The 15989-nt window shown below is 42.9% G+C and overlaps 1 protein-coding gene across 2 annotated transcripts in view; it reads right to left on the bottom strand.

Moving 5' to 3' along the window:
• Positions 1 to 14532, bottom strand: part of Itgal (integrin subunit alpha L) — a 43243-nt gene extending 28711 nt beyond the window's left edge. For both annotated transcript variants that reach the window (XM_076839872.2, XM_076839873.2), the window contains exons 1-9: positions 14395 to 14532; positions 13049 to 13151; positions 12268 to 12362; positions 12088 to 12155; positions 10069 to 10186; positions 9812 to 9942; positions 8465 to 8610; positions 4950 to 5082; positions 4658 to 4808 (exon numbers count right to left, since the gene is read on the bottom strand). In XM_076839872.2, coding sequence (XP_076695987.2) covers positions 4658 to 4808; positions 4950 to 5082; positions 8465 to 8610; positions 9812 to 9942; positions 10069 to 10186; positions 12088 to 12155; positions 12268 to 12362; positions 13049 to 13151; positions 14395 to 14461 — 1012 coding nt within the window. In that variant the 5' untranslated portion in view covers positions 14462 to 14532. The remainder of the gene's footprint in view (positions 1 to 4657; positions 4809 to 4949; positions 5083 to 8464; positions 8611 to 9811; positions 9943 to 10068; positions 10187 to 12087; positions 12156 to 12267; positions 12363 to 13048; positions 13152 to 14394) is intronic.
• Between the last annotated feature and the right edge of the window lie 1457 nt (positions 14533 to 15989).

The following is a 15989-nucleotide window of genomic DNA, read 5'->3' as shown; positions in this document are numbered from 1 at the left end:
TAGGGAATAATGCTAAGAAATCAGGAACCAACCTTGATTCTTCCTATTCCCCTGTATCATCTCTAAGAATCACCAATCATCACAATCGTGATGGTTCTGCCTCAAGATAACACCTCCTCCTCTGAAAAGTCTGTACTGACACCACATGGGTCCAAGCCATATTCATCTTTTGCCTGAATGATGTAACAGTGGCCGGGTGCAGTGGTGCATGCCTATAATCCCAATGGCTCAGGAGGCTGAGGCAGGAGGATTGCAAGTTCAAAGCCAGCTTCAGCAAAAGTGAGGCACTAAGCAACTCAGTGAGACCCTGCCTCTAAATAAAATACAAAATAGGGCTGGGATGAAGCTCGGGGATCAAGTGCCCCTGAGTTCAATGCCTGGTACACCCCCCAAAAATTATGTAACATCTTACTGATTTGGTCTCTGACTCTATTCTTTCTGTGTTTTCTTTCCACAGAGCAAGCCAGAGTAATCTATTTTTTTTTCAAAAATGTATATCAGACCCTATCTTGATATATGATAAAATCGTGCCATTGCTTGTCACACTGAGAGAGAGAGAGCACACCTGAGACTCTTTTTATTGAGGAGAAAGTTCCATCCAAATGAGGCAAGGGACTGGGTTTCAGGGTGGTGTAGCCCAATCTCATTAGGTGACGCCCACTCCCAGAGCTTCATTCCTCTGCCAAGCGGAGGTGAGATCCACCTGCTTCTGCCAAAGTGGAAACCAGTCTCACACCTCCATAGCTCAAAGCTAAGGGTGCTCAGCTCCTATGTGTCAGCTCCAGACAGTCGACCTTTTTTCTATTCCTCCAACATGCCAAATCCTTTCGCATATCCTGGCTTTGTGATTGCTCCTCTTTCTAACTAGGATGCTCTTCACCTACATTCCTCAATTGCCATTTGATTCTCATCCTTCATGTCTCAGCTTGAAAGTCATTTTAGAGTGTATTTTAAACAATTTTAAAAAGTAATCTCAACTATGCCTGTAATGCCAGCAACTTGGGAGGCTGAGCCAGGAGAATTGCAAATTTGAGGCCAACCCCAGCAACTTAGCAAGACCCTGTCTCAAAATAAAAAATAAAAAGGACTGGGAATGTAGCTCAGTGGTTTAATTCCCAGTACGAACAATAAATAAATAAAGTCATCTTGAACAGGCCTTCCTCTGAAGTGGCACCCCCTTTCTTCACTGAAAAGTCTTAACTGGGTCTCTCCAGAAATCTTCACCATGGCTGCCTTTAGGACTGTCAGCAAAAGGGTCTCTGCAAAAGAGTTCAATGTAGATAAACTTCCTACTTTCCTGTCGCCCTGTTTTATTTGGCCACTGGCTGAGAAGATACCAACACTCCAGGTGCTGGACACCCCTTACTAGTTTTTCACAAACATATCCAGTATAGTTCTTTGTAGAAATGTGCAAACAAGGCCTCTGGCCTTGAGCTGGGCTTCACAGAGATGTCTACATTTTTAAGACAAGTTACAAATGGGCTCCATGGTAACAGCTGGCAGGGGGAGGAAAGAAAGGGGAAAAGAGGCTCTCCCCTTCTCAGGTGTTGTCCTTGAAGAGTTAACTTGCCCAGAACAGTGAAAGAAAAAGCTGCTTTTATGTGAACTTCTGCAGACTGTGAACTTCTGAGCCCCTCCCCTTACACACTGGGTATAAAATTCTGAAATTCCCTGAACTCGGATTCAGGGGATTGATTTATTACAGCAAAAGCTGTGTCCTCTGAACCTGGCTGCAGCCAAATACAACTGTTTCCTACTATCTTCGGTGCCTTGCCTCCTTTGTCCCTTCAACATCTCCAAAAACCAATCCAAAGTGGCAAGTGTTCTACCATAGAGCTCTACCCCAGCCCAGCTTCCTATATATAAGTCTATCTCATTGTTTTTTTTTGTTTTTTTTTTTTTTGGAAGTACTGGGAATTAAACCCAGGGGCACTTTACACTGAGCTGCACCCCCAGCCCTTATTTATTTTTTTATTTTGAAACAGAGTCTCACTAAGTTGCTTGTGGCTTTGCTAAATTGCTGAGGCTGGCCTGGAACTTGTGATCCTCCTGCCTCAGCCTCCCAAACCACTGGAATTACAGGCATGCGCCACCACACCCAGTTTATCCCATTGCTTTATTCATCCTTTATATAGCAGTTATCACAACCTTTAATGATCTCATTTGTTCAATTGATCACTGTTTTTCTTTATCCAATGTGAATATGAGTTCTACTTTCAGAAAATCCCTGTCTTAATCACAGAGTCTGGTATATAGCTGTTGCAAGCATGAATCAATAAAATGGAAATAATAACATCAGCCTTACAATGATGCTGAGATAAATATTTAAATATTGTAGCCAAAGGGCCTGTTTCATGTAAATTTTCAAGAAACATGGCAAATATTACGATAATTCATTCATTAATTGAATAAGTAATTAGCAAAAATAAGTATCTGGCACCAGGGATATCAGTGGTGAGAAAGCAGGCACAGCATTTGCCATGACAGGTACCTCAGAGGGCAGTGTCGAAGACAGAAATCCACAAATTTAGAAGCCAACATATGCTATAGGGGCCATGGCAGGGAGCATGCAGCAGTTACAGTAGCACACAGCACATAACCCACACTTGTGACATCTAATAGGAGGAAGTGAAATCTAAACAAGAGCAGAAGGATGAGCAAGAGCAGGTTAAGATAGATGATGACAACTAGTGATAAGAGCTATGACTTATGCACAAGAAAAAATATAGGGCTGGGAGCTAGGGTGCATGCCTGTAATCCCAGAGACCCAGGAGGCTGAGGTAGGAGGATTGCAACCTCAAAACCAGCCTCATCAAGTTAGTGAGGCCATAAGCAACTTAGTTAGATCCTGTCTCAAAATAAAATATAAAAAAAGGCTGGGGATGTGCCTCAGTGGTTAAGCACCCCTGGGCTCAATCCCAGCAAATAATAATAATAATAATAATAATAATAATAAAAAATGGAAAAAAAGGAGCTACAATCTACAGAGAGCCCACAATGTACTGGGTACATTACTAAATTGAGGTTAGGGATTGAATTGAATTATGTCCTCCAAAAAGATATATTGACATCCTAATCCCCAGTACCTCAGGATGTGAGCTGATTTGGAAATATGGTGTTGATAGAGGTCATCAAGTTAAAATGAGGACGTTAGGGTGACCCTAATCCAATATGACCAGTGTTCTTATTAAAAAGGAAATGTGCAGAGATGAAAATTGACATGAAGAGGCACAAGAGAAGGTGGCCATGTGATTGGAATGATGTACCTACAAATGGAGAAATGCCAAGGATTGTAGGCAGACACCAGAAGTGAAATTGTTAAGGAAGGGCTTTCTTCTAGAACCATCAGAAAGAGCATCTCCCTGCTCTTCTGGACTTCAAGCTTCCAGAATATTCAGACAATAAATTTCTGTTGTGTTAAGCCACCTGGTTTTTAGTACTTCGTTAAAGCAGCTAAACCTTACAGCACTGTAAGACTGGTATTATTATTCCCCCATTTAAGAAAGAATAACAAGCCTCAGAGACGGAAGTATCCTGACTGAGGTCACACAGCAGGTAAGAGGTAGAGTGAATTTTTTTTTTTTTTTGGTACGGGAATTTAACTCAGGGACACTCAACTACTGAGCCACATCCCCAGACCTGTTTTGTATTTTGTTTAGACATAGGGTCTCACTGAGTTGCTTAGCGCCTCCCCATTGCTGAGGCTGGCTTTGAATTTGCAATCCTCCTGCCTTAGCCTCCTGAGCTGCTGGAATTACAGCTGTGAGTCACTGCGCCCAGCTTTAGGCAGAGTGAATTCTGGATCAAGTCTGCCCAGCTCCGTTCTAGCCATCATATTGCATCTTCAAGTGAGCCAGACACCAAGGCTGTGTCCTGGCCTAGGGGACTTCCCCTTTGAAACCATATATCTGGAGGCAGAGTGGGCTTCCTGAGGTAATGCCCTTTTATGACCAGTCCTCCATCTAACTACTGCAATAAGAACTTTCTTTTATTCTAGGCCAAGGAAGAACATCTGTGGGTTCCTCACACTTTGTTTCCACTAATTTAACCTGTTGTTTTTTTTTTTTTTTTTTGTACCAGTGATTGAATCCCAAGATACTTAACTATTGAATCACATCCTTAGCACATTTTTTTTTTTTTTTTTTTTTCCCATTTTGAGATAGGATCTTGCTAAGTTGCTTAGGGCTTCGCTAAATTGCTGAGGCAGGCCTCCAACTTGTGATCCTCCTGCCTCAGCCTCCTGAGCCTCTGGGATTACAGGTGTGTGCCACCATGTCGCACTTTGCCCATCTTAAGTAAGGTAGGGCCTACGCTAGGTGAAAATGAAAGAGTTGACCAAGAGGAGAAAGAATTTAGACGGAAATCCTTCAGGGCTCCCATGACCCCAGATATAGGTCAGATTTAGGCTCCACTTTGAATCAAGCTGAGCTCCCAGAGGAAGATGGAATTTCAGAGAGAACTATCTTATCAGAGCCTGCTCCTAAGTTGCAGTCTCCTAAATTCCTTCCTGTGGCTGTTAATTGCTTGTTGGTTTTGGAGAGCTCCCAGCACCCTGGAGGATCCCCAGTGCTCTTTATTGTTCAGCGTCTTTTATCTAATGTCCTGGGGAGTTCTTGAATACATCCTCTCAAATTCTCTCCCAGGGACTATTACTCACCCTCGATGTCATAGATCTTCTTTTGCAGCTCAGTGAATAGATCTTTGAGCTTCTCAAATGTGTCCAGAATCTTTACAAACTCCTTTGTGGGGTTTGAGGCAAATTTGTGGAGGGTCTCCTGAGTTCTATTGGTCTGGAAGTGCTTTCCAATCTGCAAGGGAATGTAGAGTGAAGAGCTGGCACCCCCAAACCTCAGACCAAGACTTTGGCCCCAGGGAGAAAAGGAATCGGGTGTCAGGAGTAGAAAAGGAAAGGGGAGAGGTAAGAAGCAGATAGAGCCCAGGACCCATACCCCAATGACATAGCGGATGATGTCTTTGGCCTTGTCAATGTTGCCAAGGTCAGTAGCCTCCCCATCGGTGATGATGATGAGCACTTTGGTGGCATCTGGACGGGCCCCCTGCTCTTTCTGGAACACCTGTGTCCTGTGTCCAGGAGAGGGGGATGTTAGAGATTTCCCACAAACCAGAGCCTGAGGTCTCCCCACTGTTCTGCTCATCAGTTATGCAAAAGCCCTTCTTGAATCTCCCAGGCAGGTACCCAAGCATTCAACATTCTCCTCTAAACCTTGACCTCGTCTTTCCTGCCACCCATTCTCTCTAGACTAGTGATCTTTACACTGCTCTATTCTGGGCAGCCTGGTGGGTGTTCCAGAGTCCACAGGGGAAGTTTTGTGCAGGGTGACTCAGGGCTTCCTACCCTCCATTTCAACCATGTAGCAACCACGCTTTCATCAGCTAAAGATGTTGATCTAGGTGATATCCCATGTGACAAAAGAGCTGCACAAAGAAAATTGGGAAGTCACTCTCACGAGTAAGCTCACACAGCAAGCAGCTCCTCTGCCTTCTTTCCCTACCTCCCCCAGGCTATCTAGAAAGTTCTACCATAGCAGATAACCTAGTGAATTTAGAGACCTGTTTCTGTGTCAGCTTTCGCCCTGCACCATCAATATTCATGGAAAGGACCATATTTCATCCACTGCCCTATCTATGGCTCCCAGTACAGCATAGAGGCTCAATGTGTTTGAGATCAAAGAATCAAAGAAAGGAGCCCTGTGTGGTGATACACGCCTGTAATCCCAGTGGCTCAGGAGGCTGAGGCAGGAGGATAGCAAGTTCAAAGTCAGCCTCAGCAACTTAGCAGGAACCTAAGTAATTTAGCAAGACTGTCTCAAAATGAAAAGTAAAAAGGGCTGGGGATGTAGTTCAGTAATAACACGTCTCTGGGTTCAATCCACAGCCCATTAAATATTTATTTATTTATTTATTTATTTATTTATTTATTTTAGTTGTAGTTGGACATTATACTTAATTTTATTTATCTTTATGTGGTGTTGAGGATGGAACCCAGGGCCTTGCACTTGATAGGCAAGCACTCTACCGCTGAGCCACAACCCCAGCCCTTCACAGCACATTAAAAAAAAAAAAAAAAAAAAGGAAAAGAAAGAATTGTGTATTTGGCAAAGTTCAAAGTTCTGCCATGTCCACAGCCTCCTTCTGAACAAGTCAGCTTGCCCACAGCTCCTGCTGCAATAGCAGCTCTTTGTGAACCATTTGACTGAGAATGCCTGCGCTTCAAGACCTCTGGTTCTATCTTGGATGGAAAATGTCTTTCAACTTTCATCCACATGTCACTTATCTGGATTTCTCAGGCTCATACTGGGCCTCTCTTCTTCTACCCTGGTCCTCTCTGTTGGCTTTGAACTTGTGATCCTTCTGTCTCAGCCTCCTGAGCTTCTAGGACTATAGGCACACTTTTCTTTTTATAGGTTAATTATCTCAGGCATTTGTCACAGTTAAAGTGACAGAAAACTGAGTAATACAAAGTTTGTGTACATCTCAGAGCCTTTGTTATTCTCTGCGCCTGGTACCCACATGGCTCACTTCCTCTCCTTCATCAAGTCTCTGGTCAGAAGTAACCCTCCTTGATCTGCCTATGGAATATTGCTTTATTTTTCTTTGAATAACTTATGTCTTCTACTGTATTATCTAATTTGCTTATTTATCCTGTTTGTGACATTTCTCTCCCCTACTAAAAGGGTAGCTCTAGGAGAGTAGGGATTTTTCTCTGTTTCATTCACTGCTAGTTTCCCAGTATTTAGAACACAGCAAACAATAATCTGTGGTCCAAATTCAACCTGCACCTTGTTTTGTATGGTTTGTATATTTTTAAAGAATTATAAAATCAAGCAAAGAAGAATATTCAACAGAAGCCATATGTAGCCAAAAATGTTAAAAATATTTACTATCTGGCCCTTTCCAGAGAGTCGTCAGATTCCTGATAGAACACTGTCTGGCCCAAAGGGATGAGATTTAAATGAGACAAAACTGTTTATGACCGGGAGGGTGTGGTGGCGCACAACTCTAATCCCAGAAGCTTGGGAGGCTAAGGCAGGAGGATCGAAAATTCAAGGCCAACCTCAGCAAATTAGTGAGGCTCTAAGCAACTTAGTGAGACCTTGTCTAAAAACAAAAAAGGGCTGGATATGTAGCTCAGTGGTCAAACACCCCGGGTTCAACCCCCAGTACCAAAAAAAAAAAAAAAAAAAAAAGTGTTTATGACAGACATTTTCATGACTTTCTTTTTGCTCCCACAATTGACCCTTTTAGAGGGTCTACTCATTATATGGTGATCTCTTTCTCTAAGAATTTAGAGACAAACTTTCTAAGACAACTTCCTGCAGAGGTGGGGCTCTAGCATTCATGTTTGTGCCATTTGCTTTGGCACACTACTATAAAGTAGTTCCTGGTCATAGCTGCGTGGAGAATCTCTGCTTTGGACCCAGGAAATCAGGATATGGTAATTTGATTCTTTCTTTTTTTCTTTTTTTTTTTTTTTTAGTACTGAGCATTGAGCCCAGGGCCTTACACATGATAGGCAAGCACTCCACCACTGAACAACACACCAAATAATTTTATTTTGAGACAGGGTCTTGCTAAATTGCCAAAGCTGGCCTTGAACTTAATATCCTCTTGACTCACCCTCTCCAGTAGCTGGGATTACAGGTGTGCACCATCTTGTCTGGGTAGGATATGATCTTTTCTCTTCTCTTCTCTTCTCTTCTCCTCGCCTCGCCTCTTCTCGCCTCTTCTCTTCTCTCTCTCTCTCTCTCTCTCTCTCTCTCTCTCTCTCTCTCTTTCTCTCTTTCTCTCTTTTTCTTTTGTGTCTCCTTGGTGGTATTGGGGATTAAATCCTAAGCAAGTGCTCTACTGCTAAGCTATATCCCTAGCAGATATGGTAGTTTCTAATGTGGGACTTGAGTATATCAAATTTTATGAACAATTCAAGAAATTCTTCAAGGATTCTTTTTGACTATTTGAGATTTTTGTTCATATATTGATTTCCAAAGCTGATCCCCATCTAAGATGTGACTCTTCATGATTATTGGGTTTCATAATTATTTTCCAAGTCCTGGTTTTAGTCCCTCATGAGATCGAGAAATACTTCTTGTTCCTGTATCCTCTCAAGAATTTTTCTTTGGATTTATAAAGTACAGAATAGATTACTGTTACTATAACCAAAGACTAGACTGGACTAGGGCTGGGGTTGTAGCTCAGTGGTAGAGTGCTTGCCTAACACATCTGAGGTACCGGGTTCGATTCTCAGCATTACACATAAATAAATAAATAAATAAAGGGTTTTTGTGTGTGTGTGTATTTTAAAAAGTAACTGGACTAAAGTTGCTCCACTAGAATCCCTACAATAAACTGCCCCTTGTTGTACCTATCTATTGAGTTCCCACACCTTGAAAGCTTGCTCCCACAGAACACATGAATGGACATGTTCTCCCCTCAAAAGGGAACTCACGCGACATAGTTGATGGCACCAAAGGTGTTGGTCAACTGGCGCATGTGTTTCACATGGTCTAATAAAGCATCAGGGTCCTTTAGTCTCACATAATCCAAGAAATTAAATTCTGTTTGGTAACTTGTGGAAAACTGAACGGCAGCAAACTAGGAAAGGAAGGAAGAAATGATATGTAGTTATGTATCCCTTCCTACTTGTCCCCTCTAACCTCTACTTCTTATGCAGGACTTGGGTAACCCAACTCTGCACCTCTGCTTAAAATCATTCTTTTGAAATGAAGCAATAATATGTAAATAAATGCAGACATAAAACAAAATGAGCCTCTGCTTTCTTTTGCAGTGTTGTATGATGAACTCTTGTTCTTGGGCCTGACTACCTCATCAGTTAGGATGGTTCCTGGTAGCCATATTTCTGTGGAGTGAACCTTGCTAAAGTGGATGTATTAATTAGGGATAGTATAATGATTTAGATGTGAAGTGTCCCCAGAAGCTTATGTGTGAGATGATGAAATAATGTTTAGAGGTGAAATGTTGGATTATGAGAGCCTTAACCCAATCAGTGAATCAATCCCCTGATAGGGATTAACCGAGGGGTGACTATAGGCAGGTGTGCCTTTGAGCTTTAAATTTTGTCCTTGTTGATCAGAGCTCTTTCTCTGCTTCCTGGGTACCAGGTCCTGAGCTGCTTTCCTCCACAACTCCCTTCTGCCGTGATGTTAGGTCTCATCTAAGACACTGAGGAATGGAGTTGGCCATCTGTGGACTGAGACCTCTGAAACTGTGATCCCCAAATAAACTTTTCTTCCCCAAAGCTGACTAAAACATATGGCCACCGAACTGACTCTAGGCCAGTCAGAATCTCTTCTCTGAAAATTTAGAATTTTCAGAGTGAGGAGTTGGTTGAGAGGAACTTTAACATGTGACTTGGGAGCTTTCCACAGGCCCCCATTGGCTCATGTGATCCAAAAAAAAGTTAGTTTATGGAGACAGCAAGAAAGAAAAGAGGGAAGCTAGAATACAGAAAGAAACAGGAATGAAAATTAGGGCCTGGGTTGTGGTTCAGTGGCAGAGCCTAGCATGTGTGAGGCACCAGGTTCTATTCTTAGCACTGCATATAAATACATAAAAAATAAAGGTTCATGGACAACTAAAAACTTAAAAAAGAAAAGAAAAGAAATAGGCAGAATACTAGAAGCTTTCTACTCCTGGGTTCTTGTGCCTTCCAGAGGCTAGTTATAGCCATGCCCATAGGCTACAGAGAACTCATACCAAATTTTCCTTTAATGACTTAGCTGGGTCAGGTAGGCATCTACTGCCTATAATCAAGAATTCTAACCAGCATATTTACCTGGTAGGAAGAGTTGCTGAGTTTCCTCATCACATCCTTCATGAAGTCCACAATTTTCTGAAATTCATCTTGCTGCAAACTTCCTGAGCCGTCAAACAGGAACACCAGGTCTACATTACCTTTTATACATTCTGCAAAGGCCGGATGGAAAGGGGTCTGTTGAAGTGTCTCCAGTAGTTGGGCCACCATGCTGGTTTCCACGTAGGGGCAGCTACTTAGAGATATTTTTTTACCCACTGGGTCCCCAGTTCATTTACCCTGATAACCAGGATGCCCTTGTAGCACAGGTTCCCCTAGACTTGGAGGAAAGAGGTAACATAGGCCACTCAGATAGGAATTCTGGTCACATGTCCGAGACAACCCAGGGTCACAGGCCTGAAGGAAACAAAAGCAAAAGGGTTGGGGTTTCCTCTTGCTGTGTATCTTTTAGGTTTCATCACAATGAATAAGAGCCTACAGAATCCTGTATACCTTCCTCACTCTCTACATCCAAATAGTTACTCCAAAGCAAAGGAATTCTCCCTCTGCAAGTTCTCTCATGTCCATCTCTCCATTCCTAAAACTAATACTCTATGCCAGTGGATAGTCACCACCTATGAAATAAAGTCTAAAAGCTTTAGTTTGGCATTCACGCTATGTACAGTTGGGCACATTTCCAGGCACATTCCTCCCCATGCCCAATCACACATTCTGTGTAAGCCCAAATCACAAACTCACTATTCCCAGAATATACAATACTGCCTCTTTTGTTTATGACTATCTTTCCTGCCAGACTGACATTTCCAGACAGGGCTTGTATCAGATATCAAGATCAACTTTCTATTCACTTTCCTTTCCTCTTTAGAACCTAGCACAATGCCTGATACATAATAGCAGCTCAGTAAACTAGCTACAGTTAAATAATGGATCAGTATGTCACCAGTCTATCTAGCTCTCACACAGCCATGTCAGAAGGATACTGCATAGGAAAAACCAGAAAGAACAATAGAATTGAAATCAGTTGAGAATTTGATTGATCTTAGCTCTACTACTTTGCAGCCATGTGATCTCAGGTAAATTTCTTAATTCTTTGGTTTCTCTTTCCTCACATAAAAAAAAAAAAATATATATATATATATATATATATATATATATATATATATATATATATATACTGATCATTATCTCATTCCAAAGTCTTGAGGGTTAAAAGAAATGAAGCAATGCTTCCCAACCTTTAGGCATTTGTATAACACTTTATGATTTCTAACATTTGGCATACTTATTTAATGCTTTCTTTTAAACTTACAATTTTTTTAACTTTAGCTTCCTCCTCTATATTTATTTATTTATTTGGTACCAAGGATTGAACCCAGAGCATTTAGCCACTGAGACAAACTTTTTAAAAAATTTCCAATCCTATTTAAATTTTTTTTTTTTTTTTTGGTTTGGTACCAGGGATTAAACCCAGTGGCACTCAACCACTGAGCCACATCCCCAGCCGGTTTTTGTACTGTATTTATAAACAGGGTCTCACTGAGTTGCTTAGGGCCTCACTTACTTGCTGAGGCTGGCTTTGAACTTGTGATTCTCCTGCCTCAGCCTCTAGAGCCACTGGGATTACAGACGAGCCCTGTTTATATATTTCTAATAAGCAATTGAAATACATGTAACTGGGCTGGGGATGTGGCTCAAGCAGTAGCGCACTTGCCTGGCATGTGTGGAGTGCTGGGTTCGATCCTCAGCACCACATAAAGATAAAATAAAGATGTTGTGTCCACCGAAAACTAAAAAATAAATATTAAAAATTTCTCTCTCTCTCTCTCTTTAAAAAAAATACATGTAACTACTAAAACATTAAAAGTAGGCATACAGGACTGGGGATGTGGCTCAAGTGGTAGCGCGCTCGCCTGGCATACGTGCGGCCCGGGTTTGATCCTCAGCACCACATACAAACAAAGATGTTGTGTCCGCCGAGAATTAAAAAGTAAATATTAAAATTCTCTCTCTCTCTCTCTCTCTCTCTCTCTCTCTCTTAAAAAAAAAAGTAGGCATACCACTAAAGGTCATATTATATATCAATAGGCATAGATATTTCATCTTTGTAAAAGTAACTGAAGTAAGTAGATTCTTTGAAATAAGTGATTTATAACTGGTTCTTGATAAATATGCATAGAATCTGAATCTCTGGTGCCTTTAACATTTTATGGAATCTTTCATTATTTTCTTTCCCCCTCTTTTCAATCTCTCTCTCTTCTAACATATTCTCTGAGATCACCACTATACAAAATTCTTACCAAAAGGCTTCCACCTGAGGGGTCTGTCACCAAGGTCATGCCCAAGTACTTGGATGTATAGTTGGAACCTGTAAGCACCAGAAGGTTGGTCTGAAGGAACTCAGGCAATCCAGATGTATTGGGGTCAGCCTCAATTTCCCTAAGATCCCATTCTTCCCTGCTCCCTTACCAGCTACTCACCTCCCAGGCTGACTGGCTCGCAGTGTCCACTGCTCGACTGGCACTGATAGAGGCTTCCTGTGCTGTTCCCCTCACCTGGAGCTCCCACAATAACCCTGGTGAGAAATATCATTTGTGAGATGGAGCTGTCCAGGTCTTTACCCACCCACTCCTGCCTATTAAGCAGGACCAGATCCCACTACATATCTCAAAGCCATGTGACCACACCCCTCTGGGGACACTCCTCAGCCCCCACCTCTTCTCTCCTGAATCCCAGAGAAATAATTCCTCACGCCTGAATGCTAGAAGATCAAAGATCCTTTCCATTTACAGTCTAGAAAACTTGAGGCCCAGAGAATGATCTTCCAGAGTGTCACTCATTCAGCCATCCATTCAAAAGTCATTAATGGCTTACCTACTGTGTGCCAGGCTGGAGAATGTACTAGAAAGAGGGGGAGGGACAAAATCTCTGCCTTCAAGGAGTTCACTGTGTGGTCAGAGAGAGTCAAAAGCCCAGGATGGGATGCAACGTGTTTTAAGGACTGTAATGTCTCCTCTGTTAGATACTTAGGTGGAGCCTTAATGATTGTCCCCTTCCTACTATTTGATAGCCTTGCTCCTGTCTCCAGAGAACGCCTTCAGAAAGGAGACCTTCCCTGTTTCATTGACTGGCCGGCAGGAGGTAGGTGAAGCATGCCCCAGAGGCAGGGGCAGTCTCTTGGTGGGCATAGAAGCACCTGGTCTTGTGTACTGTGCCAGGCAGGGAGGATTTGGCGGGGGTGGGGGGGGGATATCAGCTCACCCATTTCCAACCTGCAGGACGCGGTACCCAAAGTGCCTCCCGGCGTGTGGGGTGGAAAAGTGCTGCACATTCTGCACGTCCAAGTTGTAGCTGGAGGCCGGAGCTAAGGGAGGCAAGGGTGCTCAGTTGCTTCTGACCGGGGCTCCCACAATGTCCCCCACACATCAAGAGCCTAGGAACTGACTGGCCACCGATCACACTTCTGGTCCCCAAAACTCAGCCCACCTTCCCCAGGCCACCGATATCCAGACAGAATTAGAAAATGTTCTTGGACTATCCCTCAAAGTCCTTGACTCTGGGGAACAGGAAAGCAGCACACTCTGCCACCCAGAGTTCTGGCAGCTCTTCCCAAGGCGTGAGAAGGACACCACTTCCCTTTTGGCCTATCAGCAAAGAAGAAAGAATGAAGAGGTTGAGGCCTGTGAGAGAGGAGCAGGTCAAAGGGGGCCCCAAGGTACAGGGGTGCCTAGGCTTATAGGCAGGAACCAAGATGGGGATTTCCCAAAGCAGGCTGTGCCTCCTCACACACCCACTTCTTCCATGACCAGGGGCCTCAGGTACCCAAGAAAGACCAGCCTCGGGAACTCAACATCTTCTGAATCCTGGGAGGCTGCCTCCTCACTCATCTCAAGCTCCCCAACCCCACCAGAGATGGGTTTCTTCCTGAAATGCTCTGTCTCAGGTTCCCCCCAGCCCAGCCCATCTCCCATATCAGGCAACTTGGCATCACCTGCAAACCAAATGGTTCTTTCCCACCCTGTTTTCCTTATGGGTATCAGAACTAGTTCACAGCATCCTGGGATGTCAGGGATGCTAGTACCTTTTGTTTGTTTAGATGAAGGGATAGAGACCCACAAGGAAAAGGATTTGCCTAAGACCAGGCACAGCAACTGAATTCCACCGTCTCCTTTAACCCCACATGCCCTTTCTAAGGCTGCATTCTCCTCCTCTCTCACTGGACTGCCTTTGTCACCTCTCTCTGTCTTTTTTTTTTTTTTTTAGAATTTTTAATATTTATTTTTTAGTTTTCGGCAGACACAACACTTTGTTTGTATGTGGTGCTGAGGATCGAACCCGGGCTGCACGCATGCCAGGTGAGCGCGCTACCGATTGAGCCACATCCCCAGCCCTCTCTCTGTCTTTGTCTCCATATTTTGCTCATACTTTGGGCTTTGGCCTTATTTCTCTTTCTTTTCCCCTCTTACCCTCTCAGATTCCCTGGCCCCACATTACCTATGGCCAATCCCACCCTTAGAGCAACTCCTCTTTACCCCCTTCCACAGACTCCTTCAGTTTCCCTGGTCACAGACACATGTCCCTTCCCCCACCCCTCCCTATTTTCCTACCAAAGAAAAAGGGTCCAGACAGCAGTAGCCTCATTACGATGATGCAGGAATTCTTCATCTTTCCCATGTTGGAGGGACCCCCGGGTCCAGGCTCAGTCTCCGAAGGCTCTTGGGATTTGCTGATAACCTGAACAGGGTGAAAGAGGGAAATGATAATGCCTAAGGGGCCTCTTGCAGTGGAACTTTCTCACAGAGGCGCCAGGCTGGTGACACTGGGTGGGAGGAGGGTGAGAGGGGGTGCCTTAGGGGTTGTGAAACCTCATAGGTTCAGAGAGGAAGTGTAAGCGGGTTAGAAACATTTCCTGTGCCTACTTGCATTTTCACATCATCCAAAAGCAGACAGCAGAGTGGTTTGGTTGAACAGCTGCATCATGGTCTCTCACCAGTCACCAACTGAAGACTCTTCAAAAAGCTCAGAGGAGGACTGGTCAAACAAACTGTGATACAACCGTTTGTGATGGAATGCAATGTAGCCATGAAAAAGAATGGGGGTGGAAAAGATAAATGAAGAGAGAAATTTGAGGTCGTTTTTTCTTGACTTTGGAAGATGTTCATGATACACAAGTTCATGATAGCACAAGTTGCAGAATGGAGTATTTAGTAATTACTTTTGGTCCTAAAAAGCAAAAATAAAATCCAGAGATTGGAAGAAAATATTTTCAAATCATATATCATGTATCATATCTGATAAGGCACTTGTATCCAGAACATATGATTCACAACTTAACAATAGACAAATAATCTATTTTTATTTAATTAAATTAATTGATTGATTGACATTTTGTGGCATTGGGGATTGAATTGAAGGTCTTACATGTTGGGCAATCACCTTATCACTGAGCTACGCCTCCAGTCCTTGTTATTCAGTCTCCGAATAAACTATTTTTTAAATGAGCAAAGGTTTTGAATGGGCATTTCTTTAAAGATGATATATAAAAGGTCAAGAAGCACACGAAAATATACTCAGCATCATTAGTCATTAAAGAAATGCAAATCAGGGACTGGGGTTGTAGCTCAGCGGCAGAGCATTCACCTAGCACCTGTGAGGCCCTGGGTTCGATCCTCAGTACCACATAAAAATAAACAAATAAAATAAAGGCATTCTGTCCACCTACAACTACAAAAAAAAAAAAAAAGTATTTAAAATAAAAAGAAATGAAAATCAAAGCCACATAAGATACCACTTCACACCAACCAAGATGACTAGAATTTTTAAAAAAGGAAAGAAAGGAAGGAGGAAGATAACTGTTGGTGAGGCCAAAACTGAAACCCTGAAACACTGCCAGTGGGAATGTAAAATGATACACCTGCTATGGAAAACAATGTGACAGTCCTTCAAAAAAGTTAAAGATAAATCTGGTGCAGCTATTATGGAGGCTGAGGCAGGAGGATTGCCAAGTTTGAGGCCAGCCTTAGCAGATTAGCAAGATCTATTTCAAAATAAAATACAAAAGTCTGGGGCTGTAGCTCAGTGATAGCCCCTGGATTCAATTCCTAGTACCACTAAAATATAAAATAAAATAGAAAGGGCTGTGGCTGTATGTAGCTCAGTGGTAGAGTGCTCCTGGGTTCAATCCTCAGCAATATAAAATGAA

The sequence above is a fragment of the Callospermophilus lateralis genome, chromosome 19 (assembly GCF_048772815.1).
Source record: "Callospermophilus lateralis isolate mCalLat2 chromosome 19, mCalLat2.hap1, whole genome shotgun sequence".
NCBI classification, from domain to species: Eukaryota; Metazoa; Chordata; class Mammalia; order Rodentia; family Sciuridae; genus Callospermophilus; species Callospermophilus lateralis.
The sequence above is the reverse complement of the archived record's forward strand: the minus strand, read 5'-3'. Positions and strand labels throughout refer to the sequence as shown.